The sequence below is a fragment of the Nuphar pumila genome, chromosome 5 (genome assembly GCF_984573655.1).
Source record: "Nuphar pumila chromosome 5, dmNupPumi1.hap1.1, whole genome shotgun sequence".
In the NCBI taxonomy this organism is placed as follows: Eukaryota; Viridiplantae; Streptophyta; class Magnoliopsida; order Nymphaeales; family Nymphaeaceae; genus Nuphar; species Nuphar pumila.
Window position 1 is genome coordinate 134,126,619 of NC_143253.1, and position 22,295 is coordinate 134,148,913.

Here is a 22,295-nt window from a genome sequence, read left to right on the forward strand (position 1 = left end):
TTATCTTTGAAATCAGAATGAAATGTGGGAAATTTAAATAGAATTTTGAGAAATAGAATTGATTTGAAAGTTGGAATTCAAGATGGAATTGGATCTGAAGTCTGAGATCCAATGTAGGATTGGGTTCTGGATCCTAGAATGGATTTGGATCTAAAGTCTGAGATCCATTGGTAGAATGAGGATCCGGATCCTAAAAGAAATTTGGACCTATGTTTGGAGATCCAAAGTAGAATAAGAATTTGGATCCTAAATGGAATTTGGATCTGTAATGGGAGATCCAAAAATGGGATAAGGATTTGGATCCTAAGAATTTGGAATTTGGATCTGAATTTGAGATCCAAAGCAGAGTTGGATTCTGGATCCTAAGAATTGGAATTTGGATCTGAATCTGAGATTCAATGGAATGAGGATCTGTATCCTAAATAGAATTTTGGATCTGTAACTGGAGATCCAAATGGAATAAGGATTTGGATCCTAAATGGAATTTGGATCCATGTTTGGAGATCCAAAGTGGAATGGAGTCCTATACTTGGAAATCTGGATCCTAAGAATTGGAATTTGGATCTGAATCTGAGATCCATTGGTAGAATGAGGATCCGGATCCTAAAAGAAATTTGGACCTATGTTTGGAGATCCAAAGTAGAGTAAGAATTTGGATCCTAAATGGAATTTGGATCTGTAATGGGAGATCCAAAGTGGAATGGAGTCCTATACTTGGAAATCTGGATCCAAGTTGAGACTAGGATTTGTTTTTGAATTTGAGTTTTGAGAAGTCCAAAAATAGGACTTTTAAAGATGGATCTGGGTTTTGAAAACCCAGATTTATCTTAGGAAGGTTTGGATTTTGAGATTTCAAAGTCAATCTCAACTTTGGTTTAAAACGTGAAGAAAACTTGATTTTGAATCAGAGGATGAATCAGAAATTTCAAAGTTAAATTGAACTTTGAAATTGGATTTTGAATTGAGTTGGAATTTTGGAATTTCAGAATTGATTTGAGAATTTGAATTTGTAAATGAACTTCAAAGTCAATTTGGACTTTGAATTTAGAGCTTGAATTTGGAATGAATCAAGAATATAAAGATTTGAATTTTGAAATTTCAAAGTCAAATTGGACTTTGAACTTGAAATTTAAATCTTTAAACTATAGATTTAAGAAAGATATTTGAGATCACTTGGATTTTGGAAAAGAATTTTGAAAAATATGATGTAATTCTATCCTATATGATGAATGAATTTGAATAAATTTGAAATTGGAATTTGAAAAAGCTATTTCATTCTTTTAAATGAATTAAAATAAGATTGAAAATATAATACATCCTTGACTATGGTCATTGAATGTATTATATGATAATCTATATTTAAATTCAAAAGAAGAATAAAATACATTTTAGTGCTTTTATAGAATTTAAAATGAAATTAACCCTCAATATACCCTGACTATGGCCATTGGTATATATTTTGAGTTAATCCTAAGTTAAATTCTGATAAAAGAAAAAAAAATATTTTGAGAAAATATGATGGATTTTGAAAGTGGATCCAGTGTGGATCTAATGTTATTTCGTAAAAGATAAGAATTCTAAGTTTTGTTCACACCCCGACTATGGCCGTTGATGTAAATCGTCAACTTAGAATTGACTTACCTCTTACGAAATGGTGCAGGTGCCATTCGTGTTTCACCATTGTGGGGATTTTGAGAAATACAGAAAAAATGCATGGAATAATCAATTCATGGTATTCTATAATGCTCATTCATTCTACCTAAAGTAAGAAATGTAAATTCTTATTCCAACCTAACTATTACAATGGATAAAATCAAATGTACAACCCCAAATAATGATATCTTTTACATGTTTCCTGCAAAACAACCTGATTAGTAATGAAAAGAGAAAGAAGATCACATATATCATGTGGATGTTAATGGTGGAAAGGCTCATATAGCAAGATATTTATAATGGAAAAAAATGACATACATATCAACATGCCTATATGTATATGTTTGAAAAAATATGATATATATAAAAACCTTGCAGTTAAAACACCTAAAATTTCATAAATCTGGAATTGTAACAATATTTACAAAATTCTGCAGGTAGGATCAAAGCCTCTCCAACATATTCTACATCATTGAAGGGGACTATCTCAACTCCATTATTGCAACTAAAAGGGGGCAGTAGACGTGAAGGTGCTGTAGTAACTGAAAAAGGAGCCGTGGGTATAGTGAAATATGAAGTACTTGGTGGTTGATGGATCTAGGCTCTAATCGGCTGGAACGCAATTTGGGGCTGAAGGCCAGAATGTATGAAAACAGAGGCTGGGATATTGAAAAACATAGGGTACAGGGGATGTTGTAAGCACCCAACCAGTTGCTACTGCATACTAATGAGTAGCTAGTATATGCGGCTGTGTAGCAATGAGTCATGCTGGAAGATGATGACAGCAAGGTGCTGTAGGGGTGAAGGGAACATGGTGCAAGTGAAGGTCCTGCTGCTACGCATGTGGCAGCAAGATCTGGTGGGTTTGGCAATGTCACACAGCAAAACATCTTTGCTGACTTCTTCTAAATCTGGATTACAGTGGTTCTTCTGTCAGAGCCAGAAGTAAGCACAGTTGGAGGATGAGGATGGTGAACCTAATGATAAACAATATATGAATAGTGGATAAGAACAATGTAGAGTAAAGATCCATAATAGATCAGAGTAAAAAAAATGTGTCTCTAGCATGACATATGTTCAAAGGAGGAATGCTGCTAACGATGTACAGATGTAGGCAACAATGAGTGCCAATGTTCACTAGGTGTAGAGTCTTCCAGAGATTTTTCAAAGGGTCGGACATCTTTTCCAACCAGGGGACAATGCTATGATGGGAAGCATAACCAATAAGTGGATTTCAGACCCCTCCCCGGAATTTAGAAGGTTTATGAATCAGAGAAGGTGAACAGGAATATGAGTACACCTATAACAAACAACAAAAAAAAAACTAATGTTCAAATGTTTCTAAAAAGGAAAATTCAACAAGATTTGGGCAGGGTTATGCAAAAAGAAATGGAAGTGACAAGAAACATACACCAAGCCAGCGTTTTCAATGCCTACATGAGATCTTTCATGATCCTATTGATTGATTTTTTTTTTTGGCGATATAATATCTTGAACAGATATTATATCGAAACAACCTCTGTACCAGCATTTTGCCTCATTTGAGCTGAGCGCTACTGACTAAGAAACCTCATAAGTGACTCCAGTGGATTGGAATTAGCTCCAGATTGAACATGATTCAGCTTAGTATATTAGTGTTTGACTGCTGGATATGCGAAAGGGTGAGCTCCCAGGTGTAGTGAGCCACCAGCGTGGATCAAATAAGGTATACAGGGATCAAGTGATCTCTTCCTCTTACTGCAGAGAACGAAAAGGGGAGAACAAGTGCCATTTACAAGGATATTTCTCAGCAGCAGTTAAGTTTTCCTGTGGGGGCAGATTTCCTCCAAAGCAAAAAAAAGAAGACAGCACCAGCGATCCAACGCATTTTCTAGCAATCTCTCATAACCAAGAGGTGGACAGGTTTGTGCTACTGATAGGACTTAAGCAGATCTTATGCAACGACCAATATGAATTATAATAAATGAGCACATAATGGGCATTGAAATACAACAGCTGATGAAATACTGATATGAAGAAATTAAACTGGAATATTAAAATGTTATCAAAAGTATGGTAGATTGAAACAAAATTTTGATTCTAATTCAACATAGACAATGGATTTAGCAAGAAATTTGGTTCTTGCGTTTTGAGGGTTTATGAACTGCCCTGTTGCATGGTAACCTGGCATCGATTTTGATGACATGAGTGGCAGACATTATCTACAGATAATCATAACCTGTAACATACCTTCAGATGGAAATCAACATATTTCAAAGATAACTAAAAAAAAACTTTTCATTACTGACCATGACTGACTTGAGGGGATGGATTAAAGAATAATGATGGAGATATAATTTGTAACACGTAACAAACAAGTATCGATACACTGACTCATAAGCAGCAAGAATACCAACATCATGCATGATACTATAATGGAGATACTGAGCTATAGGATATAGAAATGGGTGAAAGGTACCCTGGTCAGTTTACGCATCTATTGATATAATTTGAGCTCAAATTTTCAATAATACAAATGGATGTTAGCATCACCAGACTGCTTAACATATCTCCAGATCGACCTTAGCTACTTTCATGTGTTTTGACGGCAACGAGGAGCCCCAAATGCCCACACATGAAGCCTAGCTACTTCAAATACAACACAGGATGAAGAATGTAAGAGCAAACCGGAACATCTCCCAGATATGGCTGATGGAGCTGGAGGAAAAGGGTCTCAGGCTTAACATACGTTTGGGCTAAAAGTGTTTCATATCTCCAGTAGATCACCTGATTCCTTACCACTATGTATCTTAAGGGATTCTAGTAACAAAGATAATGAGGTTTTACAATCACTGTGAGGCATCCTACTGGACATCACTATTTCGAGATGAGTCATAGATGGCTTCATCTGATATGATGACCCCAGTATGAATCAGCATCTTTAGATTCCAATGGGTTTAGCAAATTCAACGCAGATTTGTAAAATACGATTGGATGATCTACGATGACCCACAAAAGCATGATGGACTTAAGCAACATAAATAGATCTTCAGAACAGAAAGAGAAAAGAAAAATATATAGTAAAAAAAAAAAATGCAGAGAATACTCAGACTCAAAGATGATAGATGAAAGAAAAAAATGTTGGAATATATAATTCCTATGCTGTAGCACAGGGATATGTCGGGATTGCTGCTGGCAACCTAACATCATCCATGGTGCTTTTAATGGGACCTAAAGATTAAAGGGGGAATCAGAAATTACAGAAAAAGAAAAGAAAAAAAAAAGTAAATCATGGAGAAAATTCAAGTTGAACAGACGGGGATTGAAATAAAAATTAGAAGTAGATGGAAATTTTGAAGCCTGGGTGGATCGACGATGCCATTGAGAGGCATCGTCGGTCATCAGGTTATAAGGGAAAATGAAAATCGGAGTTCCATGGTGAATTTGAAATGAAGATAGACATTAGGAATCAATGATGCAGAATTATAAGAACATGAGAAATCGAACTCCAAACCAGCGTAAATAATGATAATAAATAAAAAAAAAACCAAACAAACCCGAAGATGAAAGGGATTCTTACCTGGCTTGCAGGGGTTTTGAAAGAAAGAAGGAGGGACGAACCGTGGGCCAGGCTCCTCCGGACGATCAGAAGAGGAGCTTTGCTTTTGCTTAGCTCTGCTACAGGGCTTTTCAAATTACTGGAATTCGGAGGAAAAGACCACCGGTATCCTACCTATTCCTTCGGATTGTTTAAAGCAGAGAAAACTCCATGAATGCTTGCAAATGATGAACTTCGGAGAAAAATGGATGATGTAAAGAAGATGGGTTTCCTTCAGGAAAGAGAGAGAGGCTCGAGAGTGATGCGCAGGGGGTATGGAGGCCAAAATTTTTCGATGCCCGACCCCTCCTCCTCCACCTCTTCTTATTGAGGGAAGAGGAAGGATCTGGAAGGTGGTTTCGTTGAAGATCGAGGGCAAAGAAAAGGGGATGCTGTTGAGAATCGGACGACAGAGAGAGGCAGCGAGCATGCAACCGTTGCAAATCCTCGCTATTTCAAAAAGGAGGTCCCCCTTAAAAAGAAATTTTTATAAAATGGTTTTCCAAAACGAGGTTTTTAGCAAAAACAATTTTAAGAAGCTCAAAGTCATTCATTTTTTGCGTAGCTTTTCTCAATTTTTGATTTTTTTATGTTATTTTTTCATTTTTTTGTAATTTTAGAATAAAATCCTAAAGCTTTACAAGAAATCAAAGATTGAAACTAATTTTTTGATGTTTTTGTAAAATGTTTACAACAGGAGTTTTTCTGAGAATTTTAGAAACTATTTTGAGACAATTTCTTCAAAAATGGGTTTGTGTCCGAATTTTTGAGAAATAATCAAGGTTTATAACTTCGGACTGAGAAATATAGGGTCGAGGGTCCAACAGAGTGCCGGATGAGCTGCCCGAGCCTTTCAAACTCATTTTTTTGGTATTTTTGTGATTTTATTTTGGAAATCGGACAACGGGGCTCAGACTTGGATTTAAAATACTGAGTTCAGACCCGGAACTGAATTTGAATATATTAATGCGGAATTTAATCCAGAAATCTGAAGAAATAACTTGATTTTCTCAGAAAAACGGGGTTAGGGGCAAAAGGGTCATTTTTACAAGACTTTGAAAAATTTGGGGTGTTCACACATCCCCTTAAATACCAACAACCCCATCCTCCCTATGACTATTTTTCTTCGTGCTCTTCCATCCACCACCTATCTGTCTTTCTTCTTCATCCGAGTTTGAATAGTTTATTATCCAAACATTGACTTGATTATAAATAAAACTTTTATTATTTATGTTAAGATAAGTTGACTACTTTAGTGTTTATTTATTCTTAAGGCTGGATTTGATATTTTATGAATAATGAGGGACCCAAATGTAAATTTATTTTTTTGGCTAATCTCTATTTAAACTAAAAGAGATTAGACCTAATACTATTTTGACGTCTTTCCCTCTCTCTCTCTCTCTTGTTTCTTAGTCTTCTATATGGTATCAGAGCCATCGACCTTGGGAGCGTGATTTTGGGTTCTGTGCCAAAGCTCACGTGAAGAGTATCAGATCGCGTGAAGGGGATCAGATCTATAAGGTGTGTCCGGTTTTATTTTTTTTGAGGAACCGAGTGGGACAGATCTGTAGTCTGATAAGAGTCATGACTCAGATATGTAATCAGATCTAAATGTCGTGATGAAACTATGTGTTTCTGTCGACCAGATCTGGTGGATACAGGTATGGGTGTTGTGATGACGTCGTGAAGTGGGTGACAGTCAGATTCAACAGTCGTTTTTTTTTTTGTGTCGTGGTGAAGATTACATACTGTATATAGTCCTGGATCTGCATGCTAGGAATTTTTTTTTCCAAATCTGATCGTATGTTCTGGTTGGTTCAGATTTGATCACAGATCTTGGTGTGGTGAAGATTAAATATATTATATAGTCGTGGACTTGTATACTAAATTTTTTCTAGATCTGATCGTATGTTTTGGTTTGTTCATATCTGGGTGTCGTGAAGATTAAAAATATTATATAGTCGTGGATCTGCATAATGTTTTTTTTTCCAGATCTGATCGTATGTTCTGGATTGTTCAGATCTGATCACAGATCTGGGTGTCGTGGTGAAGACTAATCACCGTAGTGGATCTGCATATTGTGGAGCAGAAGTTCTTAAAGAACTCATATCTGATTTCTTAGTGGATTGGAGAGTAGATTTGAACGACTCTATTGTTGGTAGTCAACGAGATTTACAAACTGTGACACAATTTTTTTGGTACACATGGAAGTCTATTGTATCAACGATATTGGTTGTGAATCCTGAGTTAGTATTATTAATTATGGGTGAAGTTCCGAAATCTGATTACAAGAATGAGGCTATTGGGGAATATAAAGCCTTCGCCAATCCTTTCTCATATGGTTCTTCCGTGAAATTAAATGAAACAAACTATGCAAGGTGGTCCAGAACGTTTATGATGTCGGTGTCTGGACATCGTAGAAAACATATTCTGTTGGAATCTGAACCAAATGATAAAACAGAAAAATACAATACTTGGGAAGAAGATAATGACATTGTTATGTCATGGATTATGAATAACATTGAACCTCATATTGCAGATGACCTAATTTATTACAATACATCTAAACAGACATGGGACAATCTTCGAGATACGTACTCTTAAGAGACTAATGTGAGTCGTATTCTCCAAGTTGAACAAGAGATATATAATTTGCAGCAAGGTGATCAGACCTTGGCCCAATACTATGCCTCCGTTAAGGTTGCCTTTGAGAGACTTAATGCTCATAGGCTTCTGTGTTGCTCAAAACAAAAAGATCATCAAGAACAGACTATGGTTGCTCGGTTCCTTATAGGCCTATCGTCAGAGTTCTCAGTTACTAAAGTTCGAATGTTGATCGGGTCTGATGTTCCTACTCTTGCTGATGCATACAATCGATTGAGTAGACTTGCCATCTCTCTTCCACAATCTCAACCTGCATCTCAGTCATCTGCTTTAGCTGTTCCATCTAGTTATGGACGGGGAAATACTCTGAATGTTAGAGGAAGAGGTCGTGGAAGAGGTATGGGAGGTAGAGGTAAACTCCAATGTACCTATTGCAGAAAATCAGGACATTTAGAAGATCGTTGCTGGGATAAACATGGACGACCTGCCTTTTCTCCATTGAAGCCAAGTGTTCCAAAAGCTAATGGTACAAAACTAGAGGTTGAGAATGAAACCAATTCTCCTAGTGATTCTATCACTTTTAGTCGTATAGAATATGATGAGCTGGTCACACATCGTCCTTCAAGTTCCTCTTCTTCTGTAGCTGGTGTGACCTACTCAACAGGGGACAACCTTTCTCCCCATGATAGTAAGTGGTTTATTGACTCTGGTGCATCTAGACATCTATTGGAAACTCTAAAACATTTTCAGAGTTAAAGGCTATTACTGCACATCAGAGTGTCTCATTAGCTGACGGGAGTTCCTCCTCTGTTGTTGGTCAGGAAAATGTTTCTATATCCTCTTTCTTGCAGTTGAATAATGTCCTTCATGCTGCTTCATTTCCTCAAAGTTTACTCTCAGTTAGTTGCCTTATAAAAGAGCTAAATTGTAGAGTGATATTTGATCCTGTGTGTTGTCATTTTCAGGATTTGCTAACGGGAAAGAAGATTGGTGAAGGCTATAAAGAAAATAGAGTCTACTATGTGTCTCGAACACCCTTCATTGTCGAAGCTTCGTCGTGTCATTCCTCAAATTTCGTCTACTACATTATTTCAGTGTGAAGCATGTCAGTTGGGCAAGCATCATAGGAGTTCGTTTCCTTCTAGTCAGAGTCAGTCAAGTCATAAAGTCTTTGAACTTTTTCATGCTGATGTATGGGGTCCTAGTAAGATTCCTACCAGGACCCAATGTCGTTATTATCTTGTTATTGTCGATGATTTTTCTAAGTTGTCTTGGGTGTTCTTAATAAAAGAAATATCTGAAGTTCCTAGTATCCTCAAATCATTGGTTATTGAAATAAAAACTCAGTTTGAGTCCGTTGTCAAGATTATTCGCACTGATAATGTCCTTGAGTTTAAAACCAAAGCACTGTTGCAATTTTATCGTGACCATGACATTCAACCTCAAATCACCTGTGCCTATACTTTTCAACAAAATGGGGTGGCTGAGCGAAAACACATGCATCTCCTTGATGTAGCCCACACCTTTATGATTCAATCCAATGTCCCTGCTTCATATTGGGTTGATGCGGTTACCACGACCTGCTATTTGATCAACCACATGCCCTCATCATCCATGGAAGATGAAATTCCTTTGCAAATCCTGTATCCTAATGTACCTCTCTTCTCTCTTTCGCCTAAGGTATTTGGGTGCGTTTGTTTTGTGCACAGACTTGGACCTAACTGTGATAAATTTGCAACTCAAGCCACTAAGTGTATTTTTATAGGCTATCCAAAAAATCAAAAGGGGTATCGATGTTATGATCCGATTTCTCGTCGGGAGTATGTTAGTGCGAATGTATCTTTCTTGGAGTCTCTTCCATATTACTCTAGTACTGGTGCTAGGATGCAAGCTGATCAAGATGACTCATTTCCACTTCCTGTTCCTCATTTTCTCTTGGAATCGGTGCCCCCATTACCGAATCCAACTCCACCTACCTCACGGTTTCACAATCCTCCATTGGTGTATGTGTGTAGAGCTCCACCTCCTCTAGTGTCTCCATCTTCTTCTTGTCATGAGTAAGTGCTCCTGATAGCAATGTCATTCTTGTTGATGATGACAGGCCAATCGCTCTGCGAAAGGAGAAACGACAATGTACCTTATATCCTGTCTCAGTTTGTGTTAGATGCCAGAATTGGTAATAAGATGAAAGCATTTATTTCAACCTTATCTGCTGAAACTATTCCTCTGAGTTATCAAAAGGCAGTACTCGATAGCAGGTGAAAGCAGGCTATGTAAGATGAAATGAAAGCTTTACTGTCTCAACAGACATGGGACCTTGTTGATCCCCCATTGGATGCGGACATTGTTGGATGCAAATGAGTATATACCATTAAGTACAACTCAAATGGTTCAATTGAAAGGTACAAGGCCAGGTTAGTAGCAAAAGGTTATACTCAAATATATGGTGTTGATTTTTTGAGACATTTTCTCCAGTAGCACGGATGTGTACCATTCGTCTTGTTCTCTCCGTAGCCGTTCACCATGGATGGAGTTTGTGTCAGCTAGATGTGAAAAATGCATTCATATATGGGGATCTGTCTGAGACATTCTACGTGCAGCAACCTCCTGCGTTCGAGGTTGAGGGAGAGTGTCAGAAGGTGTGCAGATTAAAAAAGGCGATATATGGTCTAAAGCAAAGTCCTCGTGCATGGTTTTAAAAGTTGTTTGAGGTGATGTCAAAGTCTGGTTTTAGTAGGTCAGCGTCAGACCACACATTATTTATTAAGAAAACTAACTCAATCATAGTAGTTATGGTGGTATACGTGGATAACATCATCCTTACAGGAGATAACATGAAAGATATTGCAACTACGAAGGATCATCTTCAAAAACATTTTGTTACAAAAGTCCTTGGTTCCCTTAGATACTTTCTGGGCATAGAAGTGGCCAGGAGCAATGAGGGCGTGGTTTTGTCTCAACGGAAGTATGTTCTTGATTTACTAAAAGATACTAAAAGAGACAGGAATGTTGGGAGCTAAATCAACAAATATTCCCATGGATCACAAAGTTCATTTATTGGATGAGGGGTCAAAACCTGTTGATAGCAAGAGCTATCGATCATTGGTAGGGAAGTTACTAATATTGCTCTGGCTGTAAGCAAGGTTAGTCAATTCATGGACAAATCGACTGAGGTACACTGGAATGCTACAATGATGATACTCAGGTACTTAAAATCTTCTAAAAAAAGATTATTATTCAAGAAAGGAGGCACTATGGAGGTAGTTGCTTACTCTGATGCTGATTATGTTGGGTCTGTAGAGGATAGGAAGTCTACCACAGGATTTTGTGTATTTGTGGGAGGTAACTTAATTTCTTGGAGAAGCAAGAAGCAAATTGTGGTTGCTAGGTCAAGTGTTTAATTAGAATATAGAGCTATGACCCAAATGGCAGCTGAATTGATGTGGGTTCGAACTGTGCTGACTGATCTTCGTAAAGGTTTCATCTCCTATGGTGATGATGTGTGATAACAAGGCAGCCACATATATAGCCAATAATCCGGTATTTCATGAGAGGACAAAACATATTGAAGTCAATTGCCACTACATGCGAGATATGGTTCAAGCTGGACATATCTCTACCAATCATGTAATCTCTAAGGATCAAGTTGTAGATATTTTTACAAAGCCTCTTGCCAGGTCCAGTTTCTCTAAATGTTGCAGCAAGCTGAGCATGATTGATATCTAGGCTCCAGCTTGAGGGGGAGTGTTAAGATAAGTTGACTACTTTAGTGTTTATTTATTCTTAAGGCTGGATTTGATATTTTATGAATAATGAGTGATCCAAATGTAAATTTATTCTTTTGGCTAATCTCTATTTAAACTAAAGGAGATTAGACCTAATGTTATTTTAACGTCTTTCCCTCTCTCTCTTTCTCTCTCTCTCTCTCTTGTTTCTTAGTCTTCTACAATTTACAAAATATGCTTTTATATATGTTTTATAAACAATAGAACAAAACACATCCAATCAAAGTTAAGTTTGAGAAACCCAAATTTACATTCAATGATGAGCAATATTTCTAGTTTATCCAATAATTTAAGTTTGATTGCTACTTTTCTGTAATAACACAATCTCATGCACAGTCTGGTGCATGCACACACACAGAAACACTCTTAGATATATAAAAGCTCTAATTTGCATTCAGCAGCCTATCATCTTGTTGAAAGTGATTGCTTTTGTTTGGCTGCCTTAGTAGTAGCCTATTCTTAAAGACAGGAACATATGTTTCATTTTGAACACTGCTTACAGATATAACAAGTTGGTAACATGTTTCTTTCTTTTTCATCCTCAAATGAGTTTCTCACTATGCTGCTTGCCTGCTTGTAATGTGATTTCTAACATATTGTAAGTTTTTTATTTTGTTTTTTAATTGCCTTGCTAAGTGAAATTAGATGCTATGGTCCAGCTTGCTGCATTGATGCTGAATTTTCTTGTTGTTTGCTAGAACTATATGACCTCATGGCCAACTTTATGCATGTGTCACATTACTGTAGTTTTTTTTGAGTTTGTTTTTGTGCTGGATCATCATTTGTCAAATCCATGTACATCTTTTGGTAACTTGAAATTTCTGTTATATGTTGCAGAGGCATTGATGCACTTCATTGGGAATGTTGGTTGGAGAGGTGGTATTTATCGGTTAGTATCTTCACGTGTTACTGCTGTTGCTTATTGTTCTGAATGTGCAATAAAATTGTGTGGAAGTTCGCTAGAAGTATCACATGTTCGGAACCTGTTATTGCTTGTCATAGCGACCATCGATTCTTTTGTGTTATTGATGGGATGCCAAATGGGTAAGATTGGTGATTACTTTCTTCTCCCTGTGGTACAGTGTTATAAAAGATGTGCCTTGAGGCGCAAAAGGCACACCTCGCCTTGAGGCGTGAGGTGCAAAAAATAAAATATTATATATATATATATATATAAGATTTCTAAGACATAATCAACAAGATTTTTGTAGGTTAATCTCATATTTTTCAGTTATGTAATCAGGTTTTATATGTTACTTAAAGTAACATATAAAAGTAACTTACTTTTATATGTTAATCTCATATTTTTTAGAATAATCTCATATATTTTAACTTTTGTAGGTTAATCGCATATATTTTCCAGTTATTTCAGTCATGTAATCAGTTTCTTAGTATATTTTAACTTTTGTTGGTTAATCTCATATATTTTCCAGTTATGTAATCAGTTTTTTAGTTACTTTTATAAGTTAATCTCATATTTTTTAGAATAATCTCATATATTTTAACTTTTGTAGGTTAATCTCATATATTTTCGAGTTATTTCAGTTATGTAATCAATTTCTTAGTATATTTTAACTTTTGTTGGTGAATCTGATATATTTTTCAGTTATGTAATCAGTTTTTAGTTACTTTTATATGTTGATCTTATATTTTTTAGTACTTATTTGAGATTTTCTATTTCTTATTGGTTGTTATTTCATCAATAAAGCATTTCTTTATTTATTTGTATTTTTAGATTTTTTTTAATATTTTTTAACGTTTTCAAAAAAAAAAATTGAGGCCTACGCCTCGCCTCAGTTTTTGGTGGAGCGCGTCGCTACGCCTGCTTTTCACAACACTGCTGTGGTATTTTACTCTTGCCTCTATCACCTATACCTAAGTGCCCAGCCGTCATTTGCTTGAACAAAACTTCTGAGGTTATATGAGCCTGCCATACTGCATGACATTGTACTTCTATGGGCACCCTGTACCCATTGTCGTAGCTTGTCAATATGCATACTAGTACTGGGTACTTTTGGGTATTGGTCAACCTGGTTTCTTCCTTAACTAACTCCTTCAATCCATTTTATGATCCCATCGACTTTTTGTCAATGCATGCGATCCAGACTCAAGAGTGTCCAATGTTAACAATATATTTGTTGATTATTAACTTTTTTTAGGAGAATTTGTTGATTATTAATTATTAGATAGCTGTATATCTATAATATATCTTAGATTCTTAGTTTCATCATTGATAGCTTATAACTTCATTTGTAGAGGATTTTGTAAGATGTAGCACTGTGCATTTTTCTATGTGCAATTGTGCATGTTGTATTCTCCATACTCGTGACATGCCCCATACCCACCCACTACAGCTGCCACATCTCTATACAGATTGCATTCCACACACACACATCTTTTTAAAAATGTGCATGTTTTATACTCCATACTCGTGACATACCCCATACCCACCCATACAGCGGCGGCATCTCTATACATATTGCATTCAATGACCTTTCAAGTGTTAACTTAAATGTGGATTCACACGTAAGTAGAGGTAGAACATGTGTCATTTATTATTTTGAACAGGTGTCTTTCATTAATTTATACAACTAACTTTTTAAAATCTCTTGATCATTTTGCTTCTTTACAGGGGCATACTCAAGTCAGTCGATTTGCAGATATCATGCGGCTTGCTCCTGGTTCTACAGAACAAGATGTTCTTCAGGTGCTTCAACAGAATGCACATCTAGTACAGGGTTTGTGGGTTCCGAAAAGTAAATTTCGGTATGAAGGTGTATTGGGTGCTCTTAGAGATTACATTCTTCTCATGTTCCACAAGAATAGAGCAGTTCAACATGAGCATCTAAAAAATATACTAAAGAATATAAATGATTATAGTGGGAAGCTGAAAATGATCTTGGCACCTCTGGCTCTTCAAAGGCCTGGGAGTGACTCTTGGGTGTTGAATAAACCAACCGATAGATCATTCATTGAAAACCATCCTGAGGTTGTGAAGGAACAAGATCAAGCATGGTCAGCCTCCCATAAAGATATACTGGCATCCTTGTCCAGCTTTACCAAAAGCAATGCTGTGAATCCACCGGTTGCTTCAAGGAAAAGTGTTGCTAGTCAGGCCAATAAGCTACTATCATCCAACAAACCTGAGCAGCATGTAGGACAAGGTCAGGGTGGCAAGCTCACCTCTGAGAAAAGTACCATGTCAGAGGAAGTTCGAGAAACCCTTCCCAAAGTACTTCAAGAGGTTTTCCGCAAGTACAATGTTTGCAGGTACTACCCAGTTTATCATCTGTGGTGCTCTCTCTCTCAAGGATTTTTTGCCTACCATGTTTATTTTCCTGCTTTAGTATTTCCCTGATAGCATGCTTTACATGATACAACAACTGTGAATAAATTTCCAAAATACATTGTGTCCAACTACTTTTGGGGTTTTTATTTATATTTAAAAAAGTTAAGAATTTTAAGCATGAAATTTTAAAAATAGTTTAATTTTTTTGAAAATTTTCCTTTCCATGTATCGTGATACTATCTTGTGTATACGAGGGTTTTGTATCTTAGACCTTTCCAACACATTACGGTGCACTTTCTGATTTTTTGCTTCATGATTTAGAAATTATAGTCCATAAAATGTAACAAAGGAAGTATATAAAAGTATTTATAGTTATGTCCTCAAAATGTTAGATTATTTACTCCAAATGCTTCATAAATTTCAAGATCTTATCAAGGTCCGAATTTGTGTGTCTTTTTGTATGTTTGAAGGAAGCCAATGTATCTAATACAATGTGGGTCCTATCTAGTTGTACAGAAAGTGCCCACATACATATATGTGTTAAAATATGTTGTACATATATATATTTATATATATAGATCATGACACATACACATATATATATTAATTATATATATGTCTATGTGTCTATCTACATATATAAATATATATATATATTTATATCTTTTGTAAATAGACCCATATAGGGGTAAAACAGTCTTTTTACTTCTTATCACATATTGTATTTTTTCTCCTTTTCTTTTATTTCCTTTTTTTCTTTCTTTTTTATTTTCTTTATTCTTTTCCTTTTCCTCCTTGGAATGGGCCCCACCTAGGGGGACGTTGGAGCATCCAACGGTCATATTTATGACCGTTGGAAGGGCTCCAACGTCCCTCTAGGAGCCCTTCCAAGGCCTCCTCTTTTGTCTATAAATAAAGGGGTCTCTCCCCATTGTAAAGTATGCTTCTTTGAAGCCTTTTGAGTGGAATATATATTTTTCCTCTTCTTTTGGGTGCCTTACCACTTTAAGTGGTTGTGTTGTTCTTTTGCCCATTAGTGGCTATTTGTGTATGTGCGTGCTCTCTTGTTTTGCTCTTGGAGACTTCATCCGGCACTTCATTACATGGTATCAGAGCCTTGGTTGATAAAGCTTCATCGGATCTTCTTTTGACAAGTAATATCCTTCTCTTTCGTGCATTTATATTCCTCTTCTACAAATGGCCAACAAGGATGCAAAAATCGACCTCTCATTCAAATTGGATGGGACCAATTATCGCATGTGGGCGGCCGCCATGGAAAACAATCTCAAAGGTAAAAAACTTTGGGGTTATGTATGTGGAACCATTCCGGAACCACAATTGAAGTTGACTAAGTTTGAAGGTAATGAGGAAAAAGCATTGAACGAAGAGGAAAAAGAGAAGGCTATTCTTGATTACTCTTCTAAATTAGAAGATTGGGAAAGTGAGCATGCTAAAATTTTAGCATGGTTCATGAACAATGTTGAATTAAAGATTTGTGCAAATCTCGCCAAATTCAAGAAGGCTAATGAAGCTTGGTTCTTTATGAAAGGCATGTACACTCAAAGAGACCTTGCTAGGCATTTCTTCCTACAAGAAAATGTAAGAGCTACTAAACAAGGTGATATGAGTATTAGGGACTACTATAGTGCCCTATCCTCTTTATGGGATGAACTTGTCCTTCTCGAACCCCAATGAGAGGGTAGTGCTATTGCTATGAGGCAAGAGCAAATGGAAAAAGAAAGATTTTTCCAATTTATTCATGGGCTTCGCCCCGAATTTGAGCAACTTAGAGGATCCCTTCTCCATAGGGCTTCTACTCCTCTAAGTGATATTTTGGCCGACTTATGTCAAGAAGAGACTCGTTTGGCATTAAAACGAGATGTTGATGAAGTTCATGCCGTATCTAGACCCGGCAACAATGTAAGGCCATACAAACCACCTCATTTCTTCAAAAATAATGGTGGTGGAGGAAGGAAAATCATTTGCCATAATTGTAATGAACCGGGCCATATTCGTCCAGATTGCCCAAGATTTAAAAAGAAGGTGGCCTCCGTTGGTGAAGCTCCTCCAAATGAAGACTCAAAGAAAGGTGGTGACATAAAAGAGTCTCTTGCTCATCTTACCGAAACTCTTCAACAATTCATGAAGATGAGCTCCTCTCAGTTTTCTTCTACACCATCCACTTCCGGCGCCGCTATCTCCTCCTTCCCAGGTATGACCTCTTGGATTCTTGATTCGGGTGCCTCCTTTCATATGACTCCGAATGCATCACTCTTATCAAAAACAAGTCTCAACAAATTTAAATCTTTTGTCTCCACTGCCGATGGAACATTCTTGGATGTTGAAGGCATTGGGAATCTTGAGAAAACTTATAATGAAAACAAAGAATTTTTTGTTCCCAAAATTCGAATTATTCCAAAACTTAATTTAAATCTATTTTCCGTTTCCCAAATTACCGATTTTGAATGTAATGCCACTTTTTCACCTACCCATTGCTATGTGCAGGATCTCCGGTCCGGGAAGCGGATTGGGCAAGGCCATAGAAGAGGGGATCTTTATTATATGGATTTTTTGTCATTGCCAACCAAATCATTTTGTAATCATGTTCAATCCAAAGATATTGAGACTTGGCATAAAAGACTTGGACATCCTAGTGTTTCTAAATTATATCTCTTTCCTTTTTTGGAAAAATTTTGTAATACAAATACATTCACATGCAATGATTGTATCCTTGGAAAAATTCATTCGCTTCCGTATTCTCATAGTAATTTTGTGTCAAAAAGACCTTTTGAACTTGTGCATTCCGATGTATGGGGACCGGCACCCGTTCTGTCCAAGGGAGGCTACTCTTACTATGTTAGTTTTGTTGATGACTTTACTAGATATACATGGGTATACATTATTAAAAATAAATCCGATGTCTTTAATAATTTTAAAGAATTTCATATTCTTATTCAAAACCAATTTCAAAACAATATAGCTATATTTAGATCCGACTCTGGAGGAGAATACATGTCTAAAGATTTTCAAAATTATTTCAAAACAAATGGAATTTTACATCAACGATCTTGTCCTAAAACCCCACAACAAAATGGTCTTGCGGAAAGAAAACATAGACATTTAATTGAAACTACAAGAACACTTCTTGTTTCTAAAAATGTTCCTAAAAACTTTTGGGCCGAAGCTCTTCTTACCGCAACATATTTAATCAATCGTATGCCCTCTGCTTCTTTAAAAAATGTATCACCTTTTGAAAAATTATTCAAAATTACTCCAGATTTTAATAGATTAAGGATATTTGGATGTAAATGTTTTGTGCTTGTTCAAGGACAAGATAAACTATCACCTAAAGCTATTGAATGTGCATTCATTGGATATGGTGAAAATAAAAAAGGTTATAGATGCTATGACACTCGAAATAATAAACTCTATATATCAAGAAATGTAAATTTTCTTGAAGAACAAAATGGATTTGATGTTCACACATCTAGAGAAAACCTTGACTATTCCTTCCTATTTGATCTTGCTCCTAGAATTGAAACACCAGATGCAAGTACTTGCGATAATACTTGTGATGGCATCTCCCATCATAATGATATACTTCAGCATGGTAATGATTCTCAAGTTGAGAATCTTAATGAAATGAATGTATATACCCGGCGGTCAGGAATTGAACATCAACCTGCTCTTGAAAGATATTCTCAAGATCTCTCATTAGAAGAACCTATTAATGCACCTAGGAGATCTTCTCGTAATAGTAGACCTCCACAAAAATTTGTATCTTATGAATCTTTCTCACCTAATTATAGGGCTTGTCTCATGTTAATTCATTCATATCATGAGCCTACTTCCTTTAAAGAAGCTAAAGATCATCCACATTGGATTGAAGCAATGAAAGTTGAATTAGAGGCTCTTAACAAAGCTCAAACTTGGAGTATTATTCCCCAACCATCAGGAAAAAAGGCAATTGGGTGTAGATGGGTATATAAAGTTAAAACCAAGTGTGATGGATCTCTTGAGAGATACAAGGCTCGTGTGGTTGCAAAAGGATATGCCCAACAATATGAAATTGATTATGAGGAAACCTTTGCTCCCATAGCTAGGATGACTAGTGTGAGAACTTTAATTGCCTTAGCCTCCATTAAACAATGGCCTATATATCAACTAGACGTTAAAAACGCTTTTTTAAATGGAAATTTATATGAAGAAGTGCTTATGGATCCTCCGCCAGGTCTTGAAATTGGTAAAGGAAATATTTTAAAGTTAAATAAAGCTCTCTATGGTCTTAAACAAGCACCTAAAGCTTGGTATGATCTTTTTAGCAAAGTAGTTCTTGATAATGGTTTCTCCTCATGTTATACTGATACTGCTTTGTTTGTTAAAAATTCTAATGATCACATTACAATTCTATTATTATATGTTGATGACATGATTATCACAGGTAATGATAAGAGAGGTATTAACCTTATTAAGAATATTCTCAAAGAAAATTTTGATATGTCTGATCTTGGTTATCTAAGATATTTTTTAGGTATTGAAGTTGCATACTCTCCCAAAGGGTATGTCCTCTCTCAGATGAAGCTTGCCTCCGACATTATTGACAGATCTGGACTGACTGATGACAAGGTGGAGACGCCAGAAATAATCAATGCCAAGATGAGAGCTAGTGATGGCACTCCTTTAGCTGATTCCACACCTTATCGTCAATTGATTGGGTCGCTCACATACTTATCCATCACTAGGCCCGATATTTCTCATGCAGTTCATAGTGCAAGTCAATTTCAGACTGCTCCCTCCACCATTCACATGGCTGCTGTCATGAGAATTATCAGATATCTGAAAGGCACCATAACAAAAGGATTATTCTTACCCTCTTCTTCACCTCTTACTTTACTTGCTTATACTGACTCTGATTGGGGTGGTAACCCCGATGATCGTATTTCTACCACAGGGTATTGTGTGTTTCTTGGAGAGTCACTTATCTCTTGGAGGTGTAAGAAGCAACAGAAAGTTTCACTCTCTTCTACTGAAGCAGAGTATCGTGCGATGGCCACTACCACCACGGAGATCGTATGGTTAAGAAGTTTGCTTAAAGATATGGGAGTCTCATTCTCAACTCCCTCAAAGCTGTGCTGCGACAACAAGAGCTCTATCTACATTGCCAGCAATCACACCTTTCATGAAAGAACAAAACACATTGAGATGGATTGCCATTATGTTCGTGATGAGTTCCTACGAGGCACCATTCAATTGCCTTATGTTCCAACCGAGTACCAGTTGGCGGACTTCTTCACCAAAGCTTTGCCATCGCCTCGTTTCTTCTTTCTCCTTAGCAAACTCTCGGTGATCTCACCGTGTGTTTGAGGGGGGGGTGTTAAAATATGTTGTACATATATATATTTATATATATAGATCACGACACATACACATATATATATTAATTATATTTATGTCTATGTGTCTATCTACATATATAAATATATATATATTTATATCTTTTGTAAATAGACCCATATAGGGGTAAAACAGTCTTTTTACTTCTTATCGCATATTGTATTTTTTCTCCTTTTCTTTTATTTCCTTTTTTTCTTTCTTTTTTATTTTCTTTATTCTTTTCCTTTTCCTCCTTGGAATGGGCCCCACCTAGGGGGACGTTGGAGCATCCAACAGTCATATTTATGACCGTTGGAAGGGCTCCAACGTCCCTCTAGGAGCCCTTCCAAGGCCTCCTCTTTTGTCTATAAATAAAGGGGTCTCTCCCCATTGTAAAGTATGCTTCTTTGAAGCCTTTTGAGTGGAATATATATTTTTCCTCTTCTTTTGGGTGCCTTACCACTTTAAGTGGTTGTGTTGTTCTTTTGCCCATTAGTGGCTATTTGTGTATGTGCGTGCTCTCTTGTTTTGCTCTTGGAGACTTCATCCGGCACTTCATTACAATATGACCAAATATAGTCACCCTGTACGACCTGTGAGTAGGGGTAAAAGCGACAAATTGATTTCATAAATATATTGTGCTTGACATTATTATAACAGGCTGGGTGCCTTGTGTGTTTCTAGCAGGTTCAATCTTGCACATGCATTAAGTTATTATCTTTTCTTATTCTTTCTCTTCATGTTTTCTCTAATACTGCTTTCATTAATCTTTTTCTTTCACTTTACAGCTTGCAGATGGTTCGACAGGGATTGCGAGAAATGGCTGTTTCCAAAGCAACCCATCCTAAACATAATCCTAAGCTAGTGGTTGCTGCTGCCCATGGTGCCTCATCTGCACCCAATTCTGAACTGCAGTCTGTGCTAAGTGAAATTGCTGTTGAAATCCATGGTGTCTATGTTTTGAAATCACTAAATGATCCATGTGATGAATTTAGGTTACTATCAATCTTATTTCTTTTGTATTTTTTTGTTTGTTTGGTATTGTTCTTGTTTTCATTCTCTACCTTGTTTTTTGGGCAGGACTTTTGTTATCAATCTCTTACGTGCCAGGGGACCCAATGCTAAACTAAAGAGGATAGAAACACTTGAAGCTTTCAAAATGCATCGCAAAGTGGATGTTCCGAATCCTACATATAACAAGGCTAGTATTATTAGAACATGTGCATGCATAAGCATGGATTATCACATTAGAATATGAGAACTAGAGTGTGAACTATGCATTTCTGATACTTTTTTTTTGCAAATCTGACTCTGTAGATGTGTTCAGCATGATCCATTTGCTAGGAATTGACTACACACACAAGGGTTCAGGCACATTGGATTTATTCAAAATTTCTGTTTTGTCAACATTTGGTCCTATTTCTTCACTCTTATCTTTTATGCTTTCTGAGTTTTCTACTATTCTTCTAAAGTTCCAAATACTTGTGTATCCGCATGGTTACTGAAGATACTCGTGCTAAGTTTGCATTTATTCAATATTTCTGTTTGTCAACATTTGGTCCTATTTCTTTACTCTTATCTTTTATGCTTTCTGAGTTTTTTACTATTCTTCTAAAGTTCCAAATACTTGTGTATCCAGAATGTTGCTGATGATACTGTTTATGTAGGCAACCAAGACTACTCACCACAGCATAATTGAAATTTGTGCTAAGTTCACATGATTCTGCTTTGAGTGTTTTCTGGTCTTATCAAGAGGTGGCTTTCTTGTCAGCCACAAGTTGTTTTGAGAAGTTTTTCTTCACAATATTTATGTGGCTGTATCTGTAAATTATCAGTGTTTTATCATGCTCTTGGTTGCTAGAGTTCGTTTGGATATTCCTTTTTGGTTGGTATTTTTCAATTTACCATCTGTTGAGTGATGATTCACACATTGTTTGGACGTACTTCATACGTTTAGACCAAAGATTAAAGTGTTTGTCCTGTAGATTAGTCATGATTGCTGTTTTAGGTTCTT

The 22,295-nt window shown here is 36.5% G+C and overlaps 1 protein-coding gene across 1 annotated transcript in view; it reads left to right on the plus strand.

The window, feature by feature from the left end:
* LOC149838850 (uncharacterized) overlaps positions 1-22,295 on the plus strand; it is a 42,458-nt gene that overhangs the window by 19,452 nt on the left and 711 nt on the right. The window contains exons 9-12 of the mRNA XM_090006837.1: positions 12,457-12,508; positions 14,252-14,889; positions 21,070-21,276; positions 21,362-21,482. Of these exons, the coding sequence (XP_089862963.1) occupies positions 12,457-12,508; positions 14,252-14,889; positions 21,070-21,276; positions 21,362-21,482 (1,018 nt within the window). The remainder of the gene's footprint in view (positions 1-12,456; positions 12,509-14,251; positions 14,890-21,069; positions 21,277-21,361; positions 21,483-22,295) is intronic.